The sequence below is a fragment of the Sipha flava genome, unplaced genomic scaffold (assembly GCF_003268045.1).
Source record: "Sipha flava isolate LNK unplaced genomic scaffold, YSA_version1 64_pilon_pilon, whole genome shotgun sequence".
Lineage (NCBI taxonomy): Eukaryota > Metazoa > Arthropoda > Insecta > Hemiptera > Aphididae > Sipha > Sipha flava.
The window spans coordinates 1060744-1085986 of NW_020273604.1; the positions used below are offsets into that span (position 1 = coordinate 1060744).

At 38.4% G+C, this 25243-nt stretch overlaps 2 protein-coding genes across 2 annotated transcripts; both read left to right on the plus strand.

Annotated features, from left to right (window-relative positions):
- The first annotated feature begins 284 nt into the window (after positions 1-284).
- Positions 285-17244, plus strand: LOC112691550 (glycine-rich protein DOT1-like). The gene is made up of 2 exons (XM_025565835.1): positions 285-649; positions 15073-17244. The coding sequence occupies exons 1-2, from the start codon at positions 623-625 to the stop codon at positions 15829-15831; spliced, it is 786 nt and encodes a 261-aa protein (XP_025421620.1). The 5' UTR covers positions 285-622; the 3' UTR covers positions 15832-17244.
- Positions 17245-18875: 1631 nt separating this feature from the next.
- LOC112691571 lies at positions 18876-24848 on the plus strand. Its single transcript, XM_025565866.1, has 2 exons — positions 18876-19076; positions 23738-24848. The coding sequence occupies exons 1-2, from the start codon at positions 19011-19013 to the stop codon at positions 24689-24691; spliced, it is 1020 nt and encodes a 339-aa protein (XP_025421651.1). The 5' UTR covers positions 18876-19010; the 3' UTR covers positions 24692-24848.
- The last annotated feature ends 395 nt before the right edge of the window (positions 24849-25243 follow it).

Here is a 25243-nt window from a genome sequence, read left to right on the forward strand (position 1 = left end):
CTCCTACGCCGACCGATCTACGAATTCTCCCGCTCCGCACGTTCGATCACCGTCCGCCGTCCGTCCGTCTCGGACAGTCATTACACTTTTTATACCTGCCGGCCGCGCGGTCCTTTGTCCCGGCCCCGGCGGAGCTCCTGTGCGACTGGAACAAATCGAATTTCGAGCGGTTTCCGTGGGGCGAACCGAGGACCGGTGGAGGGGGAAAAAAAAAACTACGAGAAAAAGTTGTCTCGGTCCTTTTTCTGTTCGCATTATTCCTGTAGATCGCATTGAACCCGCGCGCCCTCGCCTCGGCCCGTCTCGCGAGAGAAACACGAAAAACGCTTTCAAACGAATACCCAGATATTTTTTTTTTTTTGCCGCACCACGTGCGCGCGTAGGACACGGTGAATAATCGACACGTGAAGGACGCGATTAGGTGCGTACGCCCAATACAACGGGCCAGTATAAAATCCCGTCGTCCGTACGAAATTTAAATACACCGCGCGGATACGTCTCCGACGTACACCGGTGCACGTGCGTTATTATAGTCGTCCGCTGCTGTTACACGGTGTTTTGATGGTGTAGTTGTCGCGCAACGGTACCGGTTTTACGCTGCAGCGGTAAACTTTGCGAGAAAATGATTCGTTCTCCGTCCGCCGTACGGGTAAGTCGATCACCAACTGTTGTCGTTATCCATTGTCACTGTTGCAAGGTTGGTTTTGCCGCGATGAATGTGTGTTGAAATTTAATTTTTTTTTTTTTTTTCTGCGCGCGATTTTTTTGATAAAAGAGAAGAAACAGTAAAATACTTTGACATTCGAACTTTCACCGATAACTATTTTATCGCGCACTAATTTTTTTTTTCGTACTCGTGTGCATTATTTTTACCAGAAGAATCGCTCCGACCATCATAAACGTTTAAGGTTTCTGATAGGAAAAGTTGTTTAGTTGACACGCTGAGTGGGTGGTATGACAAATAATCCTACAGTGTTCTTGAAAACTGTGAAAAAATGAGGACAAAAATATTTACAGCAACACTCAAAAGATCGTTTTGTACTCATAATACGTACCATGTCGACCACTTTAAATAATATAAACTGATCCGCCGGACTTCTAAAACGCAGAATCATTTTTTCGAGATCGATGGTACATTGTTTTCAAGTTTAAACGACCAATAAAACAATATCATTCTACCCGATCTAGAAGTTATGGTAATTTTTATTATTATTATAATTACAATCAAAAACACGAGTACGGGTGGAGGGTAACAACTATGGGTCCGTAATTATATTATTTTTGGGACCGGAGCAACGGAATTCCTAACAGAATATTCAATAAATCATACGTTTACATTTTTATTTCGTCCAACCGATTCCTGTAGTAATATGTTCTTAATACTTTTGTAAAATAAAACATATCATATTAAATAATGTTCGCCCGTGAAACAAATGAAAACGGTACTTCTGAAAATGAAACACGTAAATTATTTGACGTTTTCCCGGGAAATTGATTTTCAGTTTTAAATAAAAGCAAACACACGTCATACATTGTTTGACGTGAACACAAGCCATCGGTGTCAGCTCAACGATCCTCCAAGTTACCTTAGCTACGCCTACGAGTAAAAACGTTGTTATGTGGTTCGTAACCGACGAAATCTACGCAAAAACGCCGTACTCGCGCATTATTTTATTTTTCCGCAAGTGGAACGGTGCCAATGATTAAAGCCAAACTGTTGTCACTTCCGCCTTGGGACGTTTCAATATTTTACCTACGTAACTGCACGGATAAACTTAATTTTTCCATTTACCTAATGCAATATTAATAATAGTTATTTATATATTTTTTTATAGTACACGATTTATATTTTAATGAAAAAATTAATAGGTACACGTGATAGGGGTACGATATGCATCCATATTATTACGATATTAGTTATTATCCAATAAAAAAAAAAAAGAAACAATGAACGAACTTAAAAATACGTGTTTATATTTATGTTTGATGCCAGCGGTCACCAATGGGATGTCTATGCACGCAAAAATAAATTATGACATATTTTGCTCGACGCGTTCTGAGCTGTAACTTTTTCAATGATACGTAACACGCGTCGTGCGTATACCGTGCATGTGAACCGCTTGTCCACGTAACCTATCCGTAATGGCCAAGTTTCCCGGTCGGGCTGAGTATTTTGCAACCCTGCGGAATTAAAAAAAAAAAAAAAATCCACCCCTTTCGATGAACCGTTGCCGTAAAATTAGCACACGGTTGTTTAATTATTTATAGTTATTCGACAGAACGTACAAAATAAATTACCATAGGAGAATGAAAGGTGAGATTTCATGTTCCAAAAATTTGAAATGAATAAAAGCCTAGGGAAATCTAACCGATTGCTAGTAGGGGGAACGGAGGCACAACATTATCTTTACGTAACGGGGAGTAAGGAAAACCACGGGGAAACCGACAGTTGCCCCGTCACGGCCAAAGCCACGTCGGGGGTGCGCTTCTGGGTCCGTCGTCGAGTGCGGACGGGCCGACCGAAAACCTACGCGAAACGTGGACCCGACGTGTCGGGTTCGATTTGTCGCGCGCGACCAAACGACGGTCGCCGGTACCGCGACTCGAACGGAAACTCGCACCGTTTCGGTGTCGTTATTAATCCGCCGTGCAGGTGCGTCGCGACAACGGTTTGCCAGTTCGGTTGACTGCGCAGTGTAGTCCCGTAACGTACACCGCGACGGGGCCGTGACAAATGTCTCTGGCCGTCGCCGAGAGCTTTTGGACTGGTGCGTTTTCACAGCCACCCTCATCACCCCCCACTCGCGGTCTTGGCGAAACACGCACGGCGACGAAACGCTTCCGAAGACAAACGAGTGCTGTCACCGGTGAGCGATAGCGCAGGATCGTCCACACGGCACCTCCTCCCGCCCTTTCCGTGACGCTCACATCAGCGGGCGAACACGTGTCACGTGAACAATAACTACGTACAACGTCGTCTTCACCGGATACGAGCCCTCGGCACCAGATCTCGATCTCGATGTCCTACCGACCCCGATCTATCCACCAGCGCTTACCGTGACTTTTATCGATCGCCGTTGTTTGTTTTTTTGTTTTATTTTAGCCAAAAAAATTGATTACGATTACGTGATAAAAAAAAAAAAGAAAAAAAAAAGTATATTATTTCGTTAAGAATAATACATTAACAATAGCTGATTCCGAATGAGTTAAGCCGGTATCCGGAATACGTGTCGTGCACGGTATCGTTGCTTAATCCGATGTCTTTTCGAATCGAACCGTTTTGTCGATTTGTTGTGATATTCACGTGTCGAGCGAGAAACAGTGTCGGGCGATCTCCGATTCTACGGAAAGCGAAACCGTCGACGACCCCCCGGGTTCGAACGGGTTGCTGCCTCCTTATCCGCTCTGCCGTGACTCGTGTACGGCAAACGGATTACCGTCTTCCGGTGGAATCGTAGAATTCGAAACGTTTGTCCGACTCGAACCGACGGGCTAACACTATCCCCGTGGAACGTGATATTCGTTCACATGGGTTCACGTGCAGACCAGTGGATTTGCCTAGTAGATATGATGCTGCACGTGGGTGATCCCGTGATGGACAGTGGTTGGCAGTAGTACTATAACGTACAAAACATTGCGATTCAGATTTTGCATAGAAAAACGTTTCCGAATCGCAGTTGTAACCTTTTATTAGGTGTTTTGTTCGCCTACTCAGAGTTTTATTTTTATGCAACACCGACATCGACAGTCATCGTCGTCATCAATGCGTGTCATCGGGAAACATCGAATGACCTCGAATCATTTCGGTCGATTGGGGCATACAATGTTAACAACGCACGAACCTAAATAGCCGGTGGTGTCATGAAAACATCGATATATAAATGGAAATGAAAAATAAAAAACCTACAACGCGCTTTGGAACGGACAGTTGTAAAATTTGTATGAGCGTAAAAAAAAAAAAAAAAACCCTGAGCACACACTGAATGTGCGTATTGAGTACATTGCAATGAAACAAAGTACATTAACATAGCGCATCGAAGTTGTAAGTTCAGTCATTTGTTTCGATGCTCTTTTCTATTAATATTAGTACATTGTACGTGCATTATTATGGTGATACGCGAAAACCACAGTGTTACAGGAAATACGCATTCACCGATTGCATTATATTACTGCCTTTTCTCGTTGAAAACGAATGCGTTTGTTTGCATACAACGTGAGTGCAATTCATAACAGTTCAATGCAACGCTTTGAATACACACGGAACACTCGAGTATTTAAAACCATTTGAAATGTATACAATTTTTAATTTTATTACTTATGATAATGCGAACGTGAATCCGTTCATTTGGAAAATAAGGGATGCGAATGGGGAATGTATTCAATTTTCGTATTGACAATGTAAATGAATTATACATTTTTAAAAAATAATATACCGACAACGCTTCCGAAAACGTACTTGTACTGTCGAGAACATTCGATATGACTGTATTAATTGCAAAATAATATATGCCGACATAACACTTGGTTTTCAAGATCGACTAGGAAGATCACATAACACTTGAGCTATATATGAAACTGTGATAACCGTTGGGGAGGGAGTTAAAAAATGTTAATTCTCTGGAGAGTGAGACGGAATCCCTGCGAAAAAAGTCCATCAGATAATCTAAATAATCGCTAGTTGATATTACCGCTGTTTTACCCTACACTATAACACACACACACACACATAGATATGTCTAATAATTCATATTACGTGCATCGAAAAATATTCCTATTTGGCCGTGGTAAAAATAGTGATCGCAGTCAAACGCGCTTTTTCGTATATCTCATCTTCTGCGTACATGTTTCGAAGCACCGGTTTACGCCGATAACCGGTGAAAATATTCGATCCGCGTCGAGAGTCGAATAAAAGTAATATCGCAAACGTATTTTATACGAAGAAGACGACCAAAAAAAAAAAATTTTAAGATTTAACAGTGGTACTGGCTATAAATCACAATAATACGACACGGCTTCGCATCGATATATTATTTATTTGATATGCACCAGAAGGGAAAAAAAAGAATTTATCGGCAAGACACTGTACCGGTCGTCTAAAGAATCCTGCTCGGCCTCGAGGTGCTGTACGCGGACGCTCCCGGTGCACCGACGAACGCGCTCGCACACTCGGCGCGTTATCGCACTCATCTCGAACATAAATTATTATAACATACACACGGAAAAACGGGTCGGAACGGAATCGCGGCGACTGCTGCGCCACCGCGGCGAATACTTAAAACCGCGTGTAATTTATATACGCTCCGAATTCGACGTTTGCGCGACCCCCGCGCGCTTGGCTTTATCGCGTCGCGCATTAATATCGTGCAATAATATATGTAATAATATCGTGCACGCTCTCGTACCCGACCACGACGGACGAATGGATATGCGTGTAGGTAGTTTCTCGGTTGGATTTCTACGTTTCCGTCCCTGCGGACGATCGACCCGATAACAGGACGCGATAAATCCTGCGTTGAAACTACCGCTCGCGCGCAGTTCGACCGGCGGCTGCTAATGTTAAGCTACTCGAACGCGACACGGTGCAATACGGGTACGGCGGTGGCCCGCGTTCCGGGTGTAAAACCACGGAGTCGTGAGGGGTGGCGAACACGACTTCGACCGGGGCGATGCGACTGGATTTTCGCGTGCGAAAGGTCTGCGGCTACGGGTTTGAAGGGCCAGCGGAAGGGACTGTGGCCCCCGAAGGACACGTGGAACACCGTTTAGGGCGTCGGTCTGCGGACGCGAAGGGTCGAGGCCGGCGCGGTCGTGTCCCGAACTCCACTCGACGGCGTACACGTGGACATCGCGTAGTGGCGAGGAACACATGTATATATCTGTCCGCGGACATGGGTGGTGAACCGAAAACCGACAGTCACACGACAACGATGGATTATTTTCCGTGACAATCGCATCGTTGTTGAAACATTTATCTCATTTGTGTTGTACCAAGGGCATATTCAAGTGGCAGCGTATCCACGGATACTCGATCACGACGAGTGCGTTATCCGGATGGTTTTATTATATACAAAAACGTATTGTTAATAAAATATTATGGTAAATATTATCGAACGATCTCGAATCCGAATGCTAACGCTATCTGATGATCGAAGCGAACCACGTTGCAAACGTTTTCCAACGATGATAGTGATAACAGAGCAGAGAGAGAGAGAGAGAAAGAGAGTGAGAGAGAGTGAGAGCGGAGAAAGGAGATAGAGAAGGAGAGAAATATACGGAAAAATACATAACTACCGCTGTAGTAAAACGCTGAATGCGGTCAATATTTGGATAGCATATTTTGTGAATTTTATCGGTTTCGGTTTCACAAAGTCAATTTAAGTTTTTTTTTTTTTTTTTTATTTTATGAATCGTTGGATATACGTATTTATAACAACAATAATAATACGTAACATAAAATGTATTATGATATGCCTATTCAACTTGTACGCGTATAAGCCCTTGTGTTCACCGCTGATTCTGTAATAAGGCGTATCCCAAACTTTTCCGACTCGTGGCGCCGTTTCAGAACCGAGTTTATCTCGTGGCGCCCTTGATAAATCTGTCGACCAATTGCTTTCGAACTCAACCGACGAACATCGTAACGGATCTCCAGAAGACGGTCGGTGGTTCGGTGCCGCGCAAAGATCGTGCGGCGCACATCTAGAGAGAGAACCGCTACTATAATACAATACTCAAGGGCGCGACTAGGACCCAAATATTGGGGGTGCTAAAATCGCTGAAAATAAAATTGAATGGTATTTCAACGATATTATTATAGATTATATTGATCTGAAAAAAAAAAAAAAAAAAACAAGAGAGCTTAATTTGAACTCAGGGGTCCTGAAAACCCCTTTGCACCCACCTAGTTGCGCCTATGGCAATACCGTACGGCAACATTTACGTGTTATTGTCTGGAGTACCGACAGTCGAGCGCGGAGACATTTTAGTACGGACAAATTAAGCGCCTGAACGTCGAGGGGGTACGAAAAATACATTTTACGCTTGGATCAATCGATTTGGACCGGGTTCGTTGTTAACTCGGCAGGTTAGTGCGGGACCGATTCTTACAGGTCTAGTCCGTTTGTGTAAAACAGTGCGGCGAATTTGGCAGTCACTAATCCGCATACAAATATTTGATATGCGTTATATAAATTATGGGTTTCGTTTCAATTTTTATTGTTCAAAACGAATCACTTCGAGCGATTCAACCATACATTGATTGTGAATTTAATTTTTACCACATAATAACTGATTATTTTTGCGTCCGTGTGTTATTACGAATATATATCGGTCGTTGCGTTGCTGTGCCCAAAAGTTTCGCGTTTGATTTATCTCACGCTGAATGTTCGTCGTTACTATCGTACGGTTTCGCGCCACGGGGAACGCAGTGTGTGGCAAAAATTATGATCGAAACGCTGTGTTGTGGAGAATGTATTGTATAGTCCGTAAAAACCGTGCGGTTTACTTATAGATATGATTCGAACGATTTCCCGGCACCCTCAAATATCGATTCCGGAACGAGTGCGGTCTTACGTTGAATTGTTTTTACCCCCGTCGTGTTCGTACAAACGAGGTAGATCATCGATTTTTTTTATAGTACAACGTCGATGTCTTCCTGGTGTTTTTAAGACGTCCGTTTCGAACATACCAACGGTGTATATTGATTAGAAATGTGCGCCCAGATTAAGACAAGATTAATATTTAAAATTATCTGTAGATCTAAACGAATATCATGTATTCGATATGTAAATGGTTTAAAGAAATGTAATTTATTTTTTTTTATTTTTTTCTTGTTGATGTTTATTTTAAAAAGATATTTACAATCTTGTATTTTGTACAATCAGTAAAATTTGGTAATTAACAGTTGAAATATTTTCAACCACACAATGCGCTATAGAAATACATGGTATAATAAAAACGAAACAATGTGAATAGACTTGAGGGGAATGACAGTTCCGACCAATGTAGGAACCCACACAATTTATCTGGTATAATAACTACAATAATTAAAAACACCCTAGTGCTTTATTCGTTTACCCCATATTCAAATATAGAAGCACAAGACCTTATACCAAGGGAAAGTCTAATATTTATTTAAATTATATTTCGAAGATAATTTCTTTAAGGGTGATTCATGTTCATCTTAAATAATCCTTAAATGTAAAACGGAATATTTTTGTTTAGAAAATGTAAAATATTGAAGATTTGTGTCCAGAAAGTTTTAACGTTACCCTTAGTATTTGGACACCGTAATAATGAGTGATATAATACACACAAATATGTCACACAGTTCCCAATCTCATTACTGAAATGTCATTTACATAATGATAGTCCTGTACAAATAGTTGTTGTTGAATGTCCTAGTAGAAATTAAACAACGTGTAACGAAACATTTTCAAAAACAATAAAAATATGCGGAATTAACAATAATGATATTGCAATGGTAATAATGATGACACGTTGTTATAATTTCCATTTAAATTTAAATATCAAATTCTGTACAAATATTTAGTTTATAAGATGTTTGCAGAATATTCGGACCAGGACATACTTCGAAAAAAAAAAAAATGTGCACACACTCATTAGGTTCCCTAACCTGGGATTTAACAAATTATGAAATTTAAAATAGGTACCGTGTAATTATCGTATTGGTTTGAAATGTGAGTTTATTTTCAACCCCTATATTGCGTCCTTGTGGGCCATATGTATGAACATTATGTGTTCGAAGGCTGCTCGTACGGAAAGGATATTTGTTCGAAATATCAGGTGTACATAATATTACACAAGAATAATTTTCACCGATTGCGGCTGTATAAAATAATGAAAAAAATTTTTATTTTATTGCTGTACCGTACACCCTATATGAGTAGGTCACATGTATTGTACGTTGGTACACGCTCAGCAAATATTTTGCAGGGATGATATAAATATTTGCGAATTGTATAGTATCCATAATATCATTATTGATTTTATGCGCTGATATAATTTACACCCGAAATGTTGTATGTCTGGTCGGTAAAATGTGTTCGGCATGTAAGAGAAAATTACATTTTTTCATTGATTATTTAATTATTCATAATTATTTTTTTTCCCCCAGCACATTATCCTTCATTTCTGACGAATTTTAAACACACAGCGTTGGAGCACATGTTTCATTTCCGTCCTCGAACCATCGCAGTCTGACACCCACCCCCCTCTACGCCTAAGGTGAATAAATTACAATCGTTTGTTTTCGTTATGCACAGAACGATTATAATTGTTTCCATGTGCACGTTAAATGTTAACCACTCGTCAGATATCATACAAAATAATTGCAGTTCGAACACTGCAGATTATTCGTTAGTTAACAAAATTTATCCTACATATACTAGCTATTTATGTAAGCCATAATATCATTTTGAACTATGCGTAATATTAATTTTTGTTGGAAAATTTTCAGTAAACACACCGTGCTGTGTTTTTTTTTTCTTCGCATTTTGTGATGGCATGATAACATTTTATCATACATTATTTAAGAACATTTTTTTGTAAAAGTTTTTCTTTGACCCTTTGTAATCGTATAACTGTTCAGTTTTAATACTGAATCGAGCAAAACCACACGTAGCCACATAATATTCAATCACCTCGTAGTATACAATCGTGGTTGTTGGTGTTTCGGAAGTTTGTGACATTAAAATAACTAAGAAACTACATTGAAAATTGTTGATTTGACGTAAAAATTATCTTAACATTAAAAATTATCGTTTAAATTAATAAAAATATTAGAATTTTGCTGAGTTCATAAAATTTGAATTAAAAAAGATAAAAAAATTACTAAAAATGATTGCACTACACAATTAGAACATATTTGATATTGTCAAAGAAATTTTATCCATGATGATCCGAGTGCAAATAGTTATATTTAGAAAACCTTCTATCCTCGTCCGTTGAAATGATTGAGGTAAATTTAAAATCACCCACATTTTTAGCACTTAAGTTGTAAGCAAATAAGCAAATCGCTCGCTTCAAACATAATCGCCTTTAAATATTTTCTAGATTGTTAACGTTTTTCGAAATACAGAATTTTTCTCATGTACAGGCATTAATTTGTTTTTAAGTTTATTTCCAATCATATTAAATGCTTCTGATTCAATTTTAATCTCAAATCTTTTGTTCGTATAATTTGGGTCGATTCATAAATACTGAGTTCTGATGATTCCAACTTGGTAATAGAATCAGCCAGATTTTCAAATGTATCGTTAATATAAATTAAATTAAATTTTACGTTATCATCGCTTATAAGACTCAGTGATTATTCAATTGATGTAGAATCATTTTTGTTTCGGTTCTTAGTAATATATTTCCAAACATTTACGAAGATATGTAACGGTCTTTACTTAACATCACTTAAAAAACAACAACGAATTGTCATACTTTATTTCATGGGACCATAAAATATGTAGAGATTTATAGAATAATTTAGCAATCATGATTTATGACCAACTTTTTCTAAAATTAATATTTATTTGTGTTTTATTTTTTCGTGTGCATCACAATAGGTAGACTTGTACATTACTATTATAAAAACGATTACACACTTCATCGGTCACGATTTGTCATGCGCCCATTGTATGGAGCCCGGCGAACGATTTGTAAAACGCGTATAATCGTAATAAAAAAAAAAAAAAAAAACCGTCTGAAAGCGTTCGACAAATATTATGATTTACGTGATTTTTTTTTTTCTTAATATATAAACATATTTAATACGCATCGTCGTCTAACGTTAATGGTTCATTGAAATAAAAATATGAGAAAAAAAAAAATTCAATTCATGTAGAAGACGCGTTTTTTGATACCTGCGAGCTCTGTAAAAATGCACCCGAGAAACATAAACGGCATTTTGGATTTTTTGAACAGAATGTTTGTGACAACCGTTCTCGCTGTTGACTAATTTTAAATTATTTTAAGCCTTCGTGTTTAACACAACATCGTTACCGCCTGAACAAAATTTTTCGATTTTAAAAAAAGCAATTTCGTCCTTTAGCCCTGTTATAGGACTCGAATATTGTATGCGAGTAAAGGAATGTAGAACACCCTGCGTATCGTATTAGTAAGAGCTTAACAACGTGTAATACAGCCGTTTTCATGTTATTAACATATTCTGTTCTTTTTTTTCTTCGCAAATGTTTCATACATGCCTATGCTGAACGGAAAAAAAAAACCATTAAAAACGTTTCAACTTGAAATGTATGATGGAATCACGTGTTTTTATTTTTTCATTTATTTTTTTAACTGGAATCAGCATTACCACCTTTATGATATTAAAACAACCGCAACACATGCCACAATGTTGTTTAATTAAAAAGCAAATAAAAATTTAAAATTAATTACGTCGAAATAATTTCGAGTGCTGTTACCGTTCGTCATATTACAATGATTACACGATAGGCACCACGACGAATTATCAAGGTTTGACGACAACGGGTTACGGACTTACTGCGCATGTATGGGCGTCTCTTTTTTTCGTTTATTTTATCTTTTTCTTTTGAACAATTTATTTCGAGCCGACTCACAGTATTACCACTTATAACAATAATAATTCTTAGCGAACATTACCGGTATGATATATTATCCGCTTACAAAGCTTCTGTTTTCTTTGAATTTATCATGGAACTCGTTGAAATTATTCACAAACACACGAAGTCTGTGATATAAATATAAAAAATAATTTCCAACGCAAAAAAGTCTTTTTCGCCGCTCTTTAAATTGTATTTTTATTTATTTATTTATTTTTTTTTTTTTTGTCATATTTTTAACTAGCACAAAAACACTATTATTAACACAAGCACATTTCAAATTAGCTTCTTTTTTCTTATTTTTTTCGAATAAACATTTATAATACACGTATAACTGTACCCGTGTACAGCAAATGTATTATATCGGACGCAATTTTCAGGAATATTATTACTCACACCTGCAATCGCACTTGTTCGTAACAAACAACACGTTCATAGATAATCGGCTTAATAGTTATAAATTGGTCTACGTTAATGTTTATGGATGCTTTTTTTCTTTTTTTTTTTAGTTTTTTCATGTTAAAAGCCACTTTAATAGAATCGCCCAGGAAATATTTCATATGCTATTATTGCGTTTGTCTTTATAAGCAAACAACCGCTTTTTGTTACTGATTTAGATTTATTTCGGACAAAATATATGCAAAAGCAACGATTGTTTCATCAATACAGCTTGTGGCGATATAGGTTAGTGTCTATGCTATTTAAAAAAAAAAAATGAAGAATAATATTTCCTCAACAGTTGATTTTATTCGATTATGTTTGATACGACTTTCATTAGGTATATAAATTTGATTACTCAGCGTTTTTCCGTGTCTCGTGGGAACTGAATTTGGTTAAATACAGGACACGTTTTTATTTCTTCCGGGACAATTTCGATAACAATATTTTTATCGAAAAATAAGTATTGCACACATTGCAGATGAAAAAAATTCCTGAAAAAAATAAATTTCAACTGTTTTCGATCTATTCGAAATAATGAAATACTCAAAAAACTATGCTTACGATGTTAATATTTTTATTTTTTTTTTAATATTTATTCAAAATAAAATGTTTTTTCGATAATCTTTAAACGTCTAGGTAGAAATATACTGATATAAAAACAAAAAAATGTTGTAATAATAATAATAATAATGCATATCATTCCGTTACAAAGCCAAAAGTTGTACAGGATGTAAAATTTTTTATATAAAAAATCCGTAATAATGCTGTACACGAATATTCGAGTCGAATATTTCGGTATATTTTGAACGCAAGTATAATAAAAGCATATAAGATACACTCGTCGTCTCGAATCTCTGAAATGATTAAGCACTACAATACATTTCTTTGAATCGTCATAATACTGTCTTTTTCCCTTTGCGTTTCACGTACATGCAGTTCAAGCAAGCAATACTCGTGCACGACGAGTTATGTTAATTCAATCGGGTCATGAGCAAACTTCAATTCGAACCGTACATTAAACGAAGTCGTATCCGTATCGTATCTCATTTGACGTACCGATAACTATATTAAAATACATCTTCGTGTCGCCTACACAACTTTTCCAATTTCTCTGGTGCTTAATGTAATTGATTGGGAAAATTTGAATAGTTTTCATTTTATCGATCAACGACTCTATGCGACAACGGTGTAACAAACGTACAGTACTTATTCTATCGCGTTTAGTTAATGTCCGATTAACTAGTTCAACGCGTTAATATTCTATTCACTCAGCCCCCAAATCGAATATAAAATACAGAAAAATATGTTCGTATTTCTTTTCGAAAACAATACGATTAGTAGTAAAAATAATAAATAAATAAAATAAAATATATAAACGTGTATGAATAAAACGTATAATTGTACGACGACATAATAATTGTACAAATATTATAAACGGATCCGATAAAAAGGTTACGTTCTAAGCAATTTATTAATATGGTCACCGTTATCCATACCGTTGACCGTGAGCATCTTTAATTTTCAATACACTCGCACCTGATGGTTAGGTAAGTTTATTTTTAAAATAGCAAAACAATCTCGGCAACGTAATACAAATAATGCTCGAACGATAAAAAGAGTCCAACAAAGAAACCAAATGGTTAAGCTTTAAGTTACCGTAACTATCTTACTTAAACTAGCTTTACCATATACCTAATATCAAAGCTGAGTGTAAAAAACTCAATTATAGTTTAATTACTCGACGACCTCATCTTTTTTTTTTTTTTTAAGTAAATTCTAACTCGACTAATTAAATAAAATGTTGTTCGCGATGCACGGTTAGGAATAAGTAAATTAATTTTAAAATCTTAAGATAAAAAATATAAAATATATTTTTGTTTAGAAAAAAATAAAATTAAATAAATAATTAATTTTTAACTAAGTAAAGTTACTTGTTTTCCTGTTCAATTAATTGTAACTCTAAAAATTCTATAAAATATAAGTATATCATACATTTTTCTCTATATTAACTTAACGAGTCGAAAAAATCTATAAATAAAATAATAATTTTTAACGGTTATAGGTGAGAGGAGGGTTATTGTATTCAACGATGATAAAAACATTCTAAATAGAGGTTTCATTGTTATTTTTTATTGTTTTTGCTTTTTTTTTTTTTTTAACACGTAAATAACTTTTAATCGATTATTGTTTGCGAAAAATAAAAACTCGACTTCACAGATAATGTTTCCTTTCTTGGGGGAAAAAATAAATAAATAAAAAAGAGCCTCGGCTTTAAATTTACGCTGAATGACAAAGGTAAAACGTGTTTTTACGCTTAAACTATCATTACGTACCACATCCCGTCGACGAGACTTTTTCGGACATGTTACGTGTTGTCGTATACGCCGATCGAATTGCACGTCTAAGTACACAAACCTTAACTGACATTGAGATAAAACTTGAAACGTTTAACGTATTTAAGTATGTTTCCTGCAGCGGTCGACCACCGCGGAAGACCTCTTCGTTCGCATGTCTCTTTCATCCGATTCGTTGCATATTTATCGGTTGCACGCTAGGTCAACGGTAGGTATTTCGCAAAACTATTATTGCGATAATTGTTTTATTGTATTCCAGAACATCGTGGTTTTCCTATATTAACCAATATAGTTTTGGATTGCCGAGCTACGACGATTATGTGGAGGATCGTCATCAAAGTGAACCCTGAGGCCGGTGGTCCGGTTAGGTTCATCGGACGTAGATATTTTAATCCGTTCAATTCGACTCGATTTGATGTGACGCTTATTAAGTTATCATTTTTTTCATTGTTTTTTCGTTTCGTTCGTAACTCAAAAACGTTTATCCACGTCAGTCCCAGTAATAACATGCATTCGACTAGTCATCCGATCGAGAAATATTTTAGCGCTACTACCCGCTCACCGCGCAAATCCGTATGAACGGATAAATGAAACAAAATGTTCTCCCATCGCGACGCGGATTTACAATTATCATAAGTTATGATCGCTGCTGTAACTCACTCGCGTTTGCATTTTTGTCGCAGGTGTGTTGCTGGTGGTTGCTGTGGTGGTGCTGCGCATGCTTCGCGCACGCCGCGAGCCCCGTCGTCAGCCCGACTCAACGGCGACCCGTCGACCCGGTACTGGCCGCGCTCGGCCGCACCCGAGTGCTCGGCCCGTCGTACCAGCGGAAGGCGGCCTCGGTGTCGGGCACGGCGCAATCGGGCTCGGGCCTCGGGCAGGCGAGCGCGGGCTACGGACAGGCGGGCTACGGACAGACGGGCTACGGGCAGACGAGTGCCGGGAACGGGCAGCAGCCGCCGAGCGACCAGGACACGTCAGACACGATTGGTCTCAACATCGGGCTGGGCTTCGGACTGGACTCGCCGTTGATCGACACGCTGCTGGACCGGCTGATCCGGCGCAAGCAGATACTCATGGCCGCGGCCGCGGCCGCGTACCCCGGCCTCGGCTGGGGTCTAGGCGCTACCGGTGGCGTGGGCTCTGGTTACTATCCCAACGTCGGCGCAATATACCCGTTCGGCGGCGGCGGCGTCGGCGGCGGCGGCGGCGGCGGCGGCGGTGGTGGTGGCGGTGGAGGCGTCGGCCCGTGGAACAGGCCGGGCCCGTACCCGTTCCCCTCGTTCGTACCGTCCGTCAACCCGTTCGTGACGGGTGGCGGCGGCTGGGGCACGTTTGGCAATGGAGGTCTCGGCGGTGGTGGCTGGGGCTCGTTCGGCGGCTTCAACCCACTGTTCGACTACGACGACTTCGCGTTCAAGAACAACAACGGCCACGAGTGACCGCACGGCCCTTGTCGAACACGCACCCACGTGACGAAAGGGTTTTCTCCAAACTCTCACTCCCTCTGCCCTCGCCCATGCGAACTAATTATTGTAACAATGCGTTGTCGAAAACGAACACGCGAAAAATATTCCACCATAACTAAAAAAACATTTACATGATAATGCCTCGTAAAGCGTAATGTGTTCCCGTATGTAAATTTGACATTAAATATTTGACGACAAGTATTTTTTACCGAAATTATCATGACAATCTATCGTTCCTCGTACATCAATAAAATGTTTAAATCTGTAGAAACGTCTGATAAATCAAATCTCTGAAAAAAAATTATGCATCAACCGTATACATTTTTTTAATTTTTTTTTTTTTTTTTTAAACAATTGTATAAACTTAAATAGTAACTCGATGCTTTTGTCACAAATTCACAACCCTTAAGAATTATTTTCGTATAACGTTGAATACGACGAGTTCGTTTTTTTTTTTTTCATGAACTGAGAGTTCATTTAATATTTTGTAATATTTATGTTTATTATTTATTTTTTTTATACGATCGAACAATTGATATTTGAAAAAAAAACCAAACCTTCCATCGAACCGATTATAACTAGCGTGTAAATAATAATACGTGCATCAGGTTTTTAAGTATTTAAAAAAAAATAAAATACAACGATCGATTCTTATAAAAGTTATTATAATTTTTTAATTTCATGCTTATTGTACTGAAATCGTAAGTAAAAAATGAGGATACGTGTTCCTCGCGTGTGTTCACACGGTTTTCTTGTCGACAATGTAACAATATTATGTACATCATGCTTTTTCTTTGACGTTTACCCGAACGGTGTAGATTCACTCGTATTTTATGAATAATCACGGTAACGCTCATCAATATTATATTCACCATTTTTCCTCGTGTTCGGCGGCGATATTAATTTAGTTTATGGATTTTTATATAAATATACAAGGTAAGACGAAACAATACGAATCGCAACTATATAATATATATACCCGTAGACATTAAGAATAATAATAATAAACTTTTGTGTTGTGATAAAAACGATAATAAAGAAAAAATGTTTGACTATGTTGCGTTTCAATTTTTTTGGTGTACGTTTTTAGTGCATCAGAACGCAAAATTCTCAATAGGCTATTAATGATTTAACGGTAAATCTTAAAAGACTCGGCGAAAAATTAGGTGAATTGAACGGGGGTGTTGGCGGTTTATTTCCTTGGAGCGGTCGTCCCGTGCGAAATGTGAAACCAACGGTGACCGGGTTTGAACCGGCTGGTACTGCGAATCCGATGAGTCGTCCGGGCAGCCTATTTACGTTCTATACATGTACTCGGTGCTAAATCAACGTATAGTCCGGAGTAGTAATTTCTGTTCCGTTTTATACACGAGTTCGGCACTTCAGCGTAATACATGCTATAAAATATTTAATATGTACTTTTTATATAATATCATAAATAATATTCCGTTCAATATTTATTAATTCAATTTATATTTGGTATTTAACCATTAATAATTGTTACAACTTGTCACACATTTTTACAAATCAGCTTAAATATATAATAATAAAATAATGTTAGTCTTGTAATTAAATGATTAATATATTTTTTTTTTAAAACTTACACGTGAAAAGAAGCACCTGAGAAACGTACGATGGATAATATGATTTTTGGACTACAGGCGGTTAATTTTATGTAAGGGCACTCCGTGATGAATTCCCATGTCCGTCTATAGAATGACCATCGGAACAACTGTAGAAAAACGTAATCGATGTATTGTGATCCACGAACGTGGGGCGTGGAAATAGAGCACGAGGGATATGGGCGCACATCGAGACTATGCAAACAATAATATTTTTCTATAAGGATATAGATCGTGAGATACGGTTAAGATAAGATATATCCGGATATCCGGCCACCAACAAGAACTCGGCGCAACGCTGCTGTATCACCGAGATAACAATATATTATATTAAATTGCATTCATTTATTATGCAGCATAATGCATCCGAAGAACGGCTGTACAGATGAGAAATGACTGTTTTCTGAATTGTGTTTTTGAAATCAGATTATTCAATACTGTTATGTTTATTTCTGCTGCACTACAGGGACGTGGTGGTTTTTATATAATTCCGTAGTGTTTAGACTCGTCCAAAACACTTAACCAAATCGCAACTAAACCGGCTTTTCCTGAAGACAATACAAGTAAAACGAAGATAAATTTCCAATCAAGCAATTGTAATAATACGCACAACAATGCGTTTTTATAAGAAACATAATACAGCTAGTTCATTTATTTTATAACTTTTTCTATAATTTGTATTTATCACAAGCCAATATATACGAGTGTAAATGTGATTTAACTTCAAAACCAATAACTATTTACTTGATGGAAAAATTATACTCAATAACAATCGAATTCATAACAACTTCTCGAACTTGAGATTCGAAATAATTATGACGGTCTCTCTACATCATTATACTTGACATATTTTCTATCACGTCGGCAATGTATCTGATGCCACTGTCTAGTGTTCATCGGGAGCATATCAAAGGCCATAGTGACAAATGAATCGTTAAAAATACTAACGACATTGCCGGTGAAATTTAAACGATTTTAAACGCATTTAATAATGAAAATAATAATAGCATTGCACTAACAAAAGAACGGCCATCTTTACTTTCGTGGGCATCGATCATTCCCGGTGCTGGCATTTGTTTGTGTGTGTGCGCGTGTTTATGCGCATGCATTATACAATTATACCTTTTTTGTTTTTCAAACAGAATACGACGTGTTGCTTTATTTTCACATATACATGTGAAAAATGAAACCACGCATTAAAATTTTAGTAAAATGTTTTCATTATTATTAATATATATATATATATTATATTATACCTGATGCGGTACATATTTAACTTTTGTGTAAAACAAAAAAAAAAAAAAAAAAATGAATTTATAATTTAAATAATTGTAGCGCAAAAAACATTTGCACCTTTTCGTGCGTCCGTGTATAAATACGGTGGCCAACGATTATTCCATCACACTACACGTTTTGTAAACTATTGTATTGTTATTCGTGTTTTCCGAACTTTTCGACGGGTTTATTTGTCCGGCCAATAACCGATTTTCACTTGAATCTGGCGACGATCATAAGACCGCTGCAACGATAATGGCAAAATTCAATATGTTCAACCGAAACTTCGCACTGCTACTGACGATCTTCGTGGCCGCCCAAGTAAGACAATCCGAAGTTTTTCTTAAAGCCAAATTGTTAGACTGCGTACAAAGAAAACCGAGGACAATATGCGTATGGACGCATGAATGGTCATGTACGAACGTCTCGCGGATACTATTCTTTTAATAATGTTTAACACTTATCAGTTTTTCGTTTTATAGTGTGTTTTCGTAAACGAAACATTAAATATTCCAAACGTTTTTCATGATATCGTATGATTGTTGTAAACGCTTGGTCAGCACGACTGAACATGTACCACATTACCGTATTTTAATTTTCTTGTTCAGAATATTTTTTTATCGTACCTACGTCGCACACCTATATAGTGCGGTTAAATCATACGCGAGCTCGGCTGAAGCTGAACGAAGTGATGTCAACAACAGTTATAGACAGTTTTTGATTAGGTAAAAAATTACCTTTTCGTTTGTGTGCAAGTCGGAACAGTCGGTTTAATTTTCATCCATATGTATACCGTAGAGAATATCTGAACATGCGCTAAGTGCAACTACTCAACACACACAAATACACGCGTGCGCATAAAACACGCAGTATTTTTAAACGTGCTAGTAAGTACACTTATAAGTAGGGAACGGACATTAATGCCATAAAAAATAAAAAAAATTTTCTAAAAAAAAAAAACTACTTAATGCCTTAAAAAAATGCACTAAAAATTTAAAAATTTTTTTAAAAACACAATTATAGAACAGACTTGTGTGTGTTTAATATATTGATATTTTTATTATAAATTAAAACTTATAAAAAACACATAATTATTAAAAATGTAATATTAATTATTATTTAGTTTTGTATTAGTTATTTTCCGTTGTCGCATATCGTTATCGAGTTTATTATGAATAAGGTCGTTTTACACTATAACGAACGTGGATTTTCAAATTTTGAGAATTACGTACAGATAGATACAATCAGCCGTTAGTCTTCGTAAAAATAACTAACTTATGAGACAAAACGAAAAATTTTAAACAGTTTACATTTGAGGTATATTTTTTTGAAACTTTTATAATTCCAAGCAACAAATACGCGTATAAAAATGACTTAAAAACATAAAAATGCGCAAAAAATGCAAAAAAATGCAAAATAAAAGTTACATTTTTTAATTCCTCGATGTACGAAATGAACTCTGTGCTCGAAAAGCAATGTTTTCGGACATTCAGAAAAAAATGCAATTTTCATTCAAATCCGTTTCCTACTGATAAGTGCAATAATATGTGATTCGCGTGTTTGAAATCCACTGCTACGCTCCGTCGCATCGGTCGTCTCGAACACTGTGTGTGGACGCGTCGTACGATCCCTTGGCAGGACGCGCGCCAGACTATTGGCAAACAGGTAGCGATTTAATACATGTTTACGATATGTATGTTAGGCGCGCGCCCACAGGTAGGTAAACATAAGGAGCGGCGCGTTTCGAGCGACCCGAACCCGGAAAACGACCATGGAATTATACTGAACGTTTCTCGCGGACACCGGACAGAGTCAACGGTTTCACTGGAAACGAACATCGGACCTTTTTTATTTTCTCTCATTTTGATTTTTTTTCCCCTCGCCGTGAACTCTTAAAATTTGTTTTCAGCAGAAATGCGAATGATTCTCCAGCGCGTTCAGTATTTTCCCCCGTACGCAACGTGTTACACCGCATTACAATATCGTGTATTCCGTTCCCAATCGATCCGACGGATTTGTCGTTGATTTCGCGTCATTTTTTTTTTTTTTTTTTTTTTATGGCCACACTCGTAATGCACGGGACATATCTTAAAGCGGTTTAGAGACGCGGCCGTGACGGCGATAAAATTATTATTGCTGTACATTGTCATAATGCCATAACGGGGTGGATCTGCCTTAGTCGACACGTGTGTCTTGCACATTTCTTGCATGCGTCCCGTCAACAATAATGATCGTCCACGTTGAACCGTACGAACAACTGTTGTACAGAGATAATAACACCGTAAGAAAGCGAGGTTATTGGATCACAAATAATATTAGTAATAATAGTGTTAGTGATCTAACAACATTAATAAAATCGCGCGTTTCGTCGCCGTCTTGCCATACGATTTTCATTGTTTCCCGTCATCGGTGTAAAATTATGTTTAAACACATCGGTAACTAAAACGTGGTTACCTGTAACATTTGTCCGTACATTGCAAATTCCATCCGTTTTCAATGAGACCAGACTGTGAGCAATGAACAATTTCTAAAGAAACGCGTTTTCGTCGGCAAAACCGTATTTATCCCACAACTAACTGAAAACCCCAACGCTATCAAATACAACATTGCAACATACTGTGTGGCATTAGAAATTTATCTAAATTATTCCGTTATATTTACATATTATAACACGTTTGTAATATATTTTACCTTACTTTCGTGAAGTTGGTCAACCGAAGAACGTATGTTTTTTTTTTTTAAATCAATGTCATTATTTTGCCAGCTATTTGCAAGTATTGGCAAGTCAATGTTTAGAATTTGCGAATTCAAACTTTCATCGTTAAACCAAAAAATTTAACCAAATTTACGTGGCCCATCCGTAGAACTTTGAAATCAGCACCAAACGGAAACTAATGATTTCGTTAAAAGTACTGGGAAGTCTGTTTTTAGAATTTATAAGTCATTCGAATGTCCTCAATCAACTTTTGAACTCGTGAAGTTGATCCACCCAATAAATGTACGTGATATTTTTCCGGGTTAACGTTAATCAGTGTACGATGCTGGTTATTGGTGTAGCGAATAACTGTTAGCACTGTAAAACACTTAATTATTAATCATTGATCCGAAGGTGGTTCAAGGTACCTACTTTTACACGGTTTAAAAAGTAATGAACGCGACTTCCTATTTAGTTGTGGTCTTGAAAATAATTATTTTCTCTTTTCACCATAAGTAAACGGATCCAATATTAAACGGTTTCGGAAATAACTTATTCCCGAGGATTGCGTTGCTTCGAAAAGTAAACAGTAACGTGCATCTGATATAAATGCAACGCTTTCCATACACATGCAGACGAGTGTTTAACAAGCAAAATCTATCGGTATACCATTAAAAAAAAAAAATAGTTTTGTTTTTAAAGTACCATTTGGATTTACGAACGTTTATTATCTAAAATGCCGCTGATTAGTCATCGATCAATAAATCTCAACGACTTTGTTCACTTATATCAAGGGGTGGTTTAAAAACAGCTTAACTCAACATAATACGAAAATGGAAAACAACAAGGATTCGGAGTGTAAAAGTTAAACAATTGAATCGAAAAGTATAGGTTTGTTCATAAACCGTACGAATTGATATTCATCTCCGTGTTATTTTCGATACGTAAATCCAAACGCAGTTTTGTGGAAAAACTCTAAACGTTCTATTTCGAGTCGATTTCAAATTATTTCGGAACAACAATGTATAAGTAGCAAACAGAAAACGCATTTTTTTATGATCGGATCGTTTTTCCAACAAAAAAAAAAATTTGGATTCGGTATAAAATATAATAAAATGTATCATAGGACATTCGCACGTGCTCAAAAAAATGTAACTGGTCAAATCAAAAGTTTTGAGAAAATCGTGCGGAATCCTTCAAAACTTTTCCTTTTCACCGAAACATCTTTTACCCGATATTTATTTTCATTCTTTCGAGTTAATATCGAATATGTTTTTAGTGCGCAACGGTTTCTAACAAAAACGTGTTTCGTTGGCTTCGTCCGCGCTGCTCGTCGAACCACAATTAATAGAAATAAACGCGCGTATTCTCGGACAACGGCCGAAAAACATAACCGACGCGCCGTTACCTGGTGCGCGTCCTGCGCTGTTGAAAATTTTGGGCCCACCGGAGGGATTAGCCGATGGTATCGCCCTCTAACACTAATCCACCGGTCCCGTGGGTCTTAGCGTTTCGAAGATCTGTCAAGAGTGTACGCGATATGAACAACACCTGACGGGACGCAATTTTCGCAGCAACAACAACAATAACGACGACGGTGACGATAGTATTATATTAGCGACGACGGTAATCGTTTCGAACAACAACAATGGTCGGGCAGATCTCGTCGCCGCCTTTTGTCCGACAAAGATAAACGCTCTGACATGTGTTTTATTGCTATTGTTATTACCATTATTATATTCCACTCCGGCGTGACACTTGATGGTGGACGGACAACACGACGACGCCACTTTCGGTTAAGACCGGACGGTTAACGGATCGTGCGCGCGACCGAACGAAATACGTTTTCTCAGTCAGTCGTGTATCCAGGCGAAGGGCGGTCACTCGAAATCCCGTCGAATAGGCGACCGGAATATTTAAACGAATTTCGCATTGCCTTAATGAGGGAAAAATATATATATATATACACACACGTAGAAACCCATCAGTTGGTTAGGGTGTTGGGAGGAGAAATGGAAACAAAAAAATTTTAGTCTTGAGTTACGTTTTTCCTTCGCGACGTGAACAAATTTAAATCGCCGACCGCGACCGCGTGAGGAAAACCAACTATACGTAATTTACATCGCAACAGTAGTCGCGCGATAACGTTGCGCGATCATAGATCACGGTTCGCGCAAGGTAAAACGTATCTTAACTACGAAGATGTAAAGCGACGAGCTAAAGAATACATCGACGCGGGTTATAAAAATATGACGATGCATTATGTTGAACTTTTACGGTTTTCCAGGCGATGCCAAACTCCGTCGACACGGACGAAGACGAATACGTGGACAAAACGGTCAAGGACAACGCGCCGGGTCTCGTGTCGCACATGATCGGTGGCGGTGGCATGAACTTGAAGAAGCTCGCGGCCCAGGCGGAAATCGAGCCACTGAAGATGAACGACTTCGAGCCGGAAACCGTGCAGACGCGGACGGACTACTTGATGAAAACCGTGGACGAGGATGGTGTGCAGGAACACGTGAACGGCCAGAGCATCAATCATGACAACGAGGACGAACGCAGCGCCGCGCAGGATATCGAGAACACCCGTAGCACCGTGCAGGACGTTCAGGATGGTCCTGGCACCGTTCTTTATGCCGAGAACGTCCGTAGGATCATGCGAGACAACGGGGATATCCATAACGCTGTGCAGGACGCCGAGAACGTCAGTAACCCTGTGAAGGATGCCGAGAATGACCTTAAAGCCACGCAGGACGCCGAGTACGCTCGTAGCCCCGTAGCCCCCGTAAAATACGTCGAGGATGCCCCCAGCGAAGCTCAGTACACCGAGGACGTTCAAAGGGTCGTGAAAGACGCCGAGGACGCTTGTAGCACCTCACAAGACGTCGTGGATGCACCTAAAGCCACGCAGTACACCGAGGACGTCCAAAGGGTCGAGGAAGCCACCGAAGACGACCGCAGCCCCGTGCGAGACGTCGATGATGCACCTAAAGCCACGCAGTACGCCGATGATGTCCAAAGGGTCGTGAAAACCACCGAAGACGACCGCAGCCCCGTGCGAGACGTCGAGGATGCACCTAAAGCCACGCAGTACGCCGAGGACGTCCAAAGGGTCGAGGAAGCCACCGAAGACGACCGTAGCCCCGTGCGAGACGCCGAGGACGTCCGCGAACAATTTCAACAGCAACAGGAGAACACGGATGACGCGGATAACTTCAACACTCCGAACGTCCATTAGTTCCGAGACTGAGAAACTAACCAGAAAGCCGTCACGTCATATCACCGCAACCATGATTATCAACCTCGTCGGTTGAAAATTCAATTTAGCGTTCCGTCACGAATACCGCGTTGACTACAAATACACTAAATACATACTTTCTACTGTACATCACAAACACGTGTTCATTATTTGCTCCCGTAGCGCGGTACGTGAGAACACGTCGAGACATTACATTTTACTGTACGAGAGTTGTTCGGGCAGAGAAAAAATAAAATACCACGTATTATTATACATTCACGCAGTGGTGTATGCAGGGTTTAAGTTCTGTTAGGCTTTTCACCAAGGATTGAGATCCAAGATCCGAAAAAAATAAAATACTAAATCTTTGGGAGGAGAAAGACATTTAACGACGAGGGAGTGTAAACCTACCCCCTGGTGTACGTCTCGTCTCTGTACGCACTCGTGATCACGGTTATTCGATAATGACGAGTATGAGTTTGAAAAAGTCCAAACCTTCCAGTCCTGGTTGATTGATTTGACCAGCAAACACAAAAGTGTACCAATATTTTT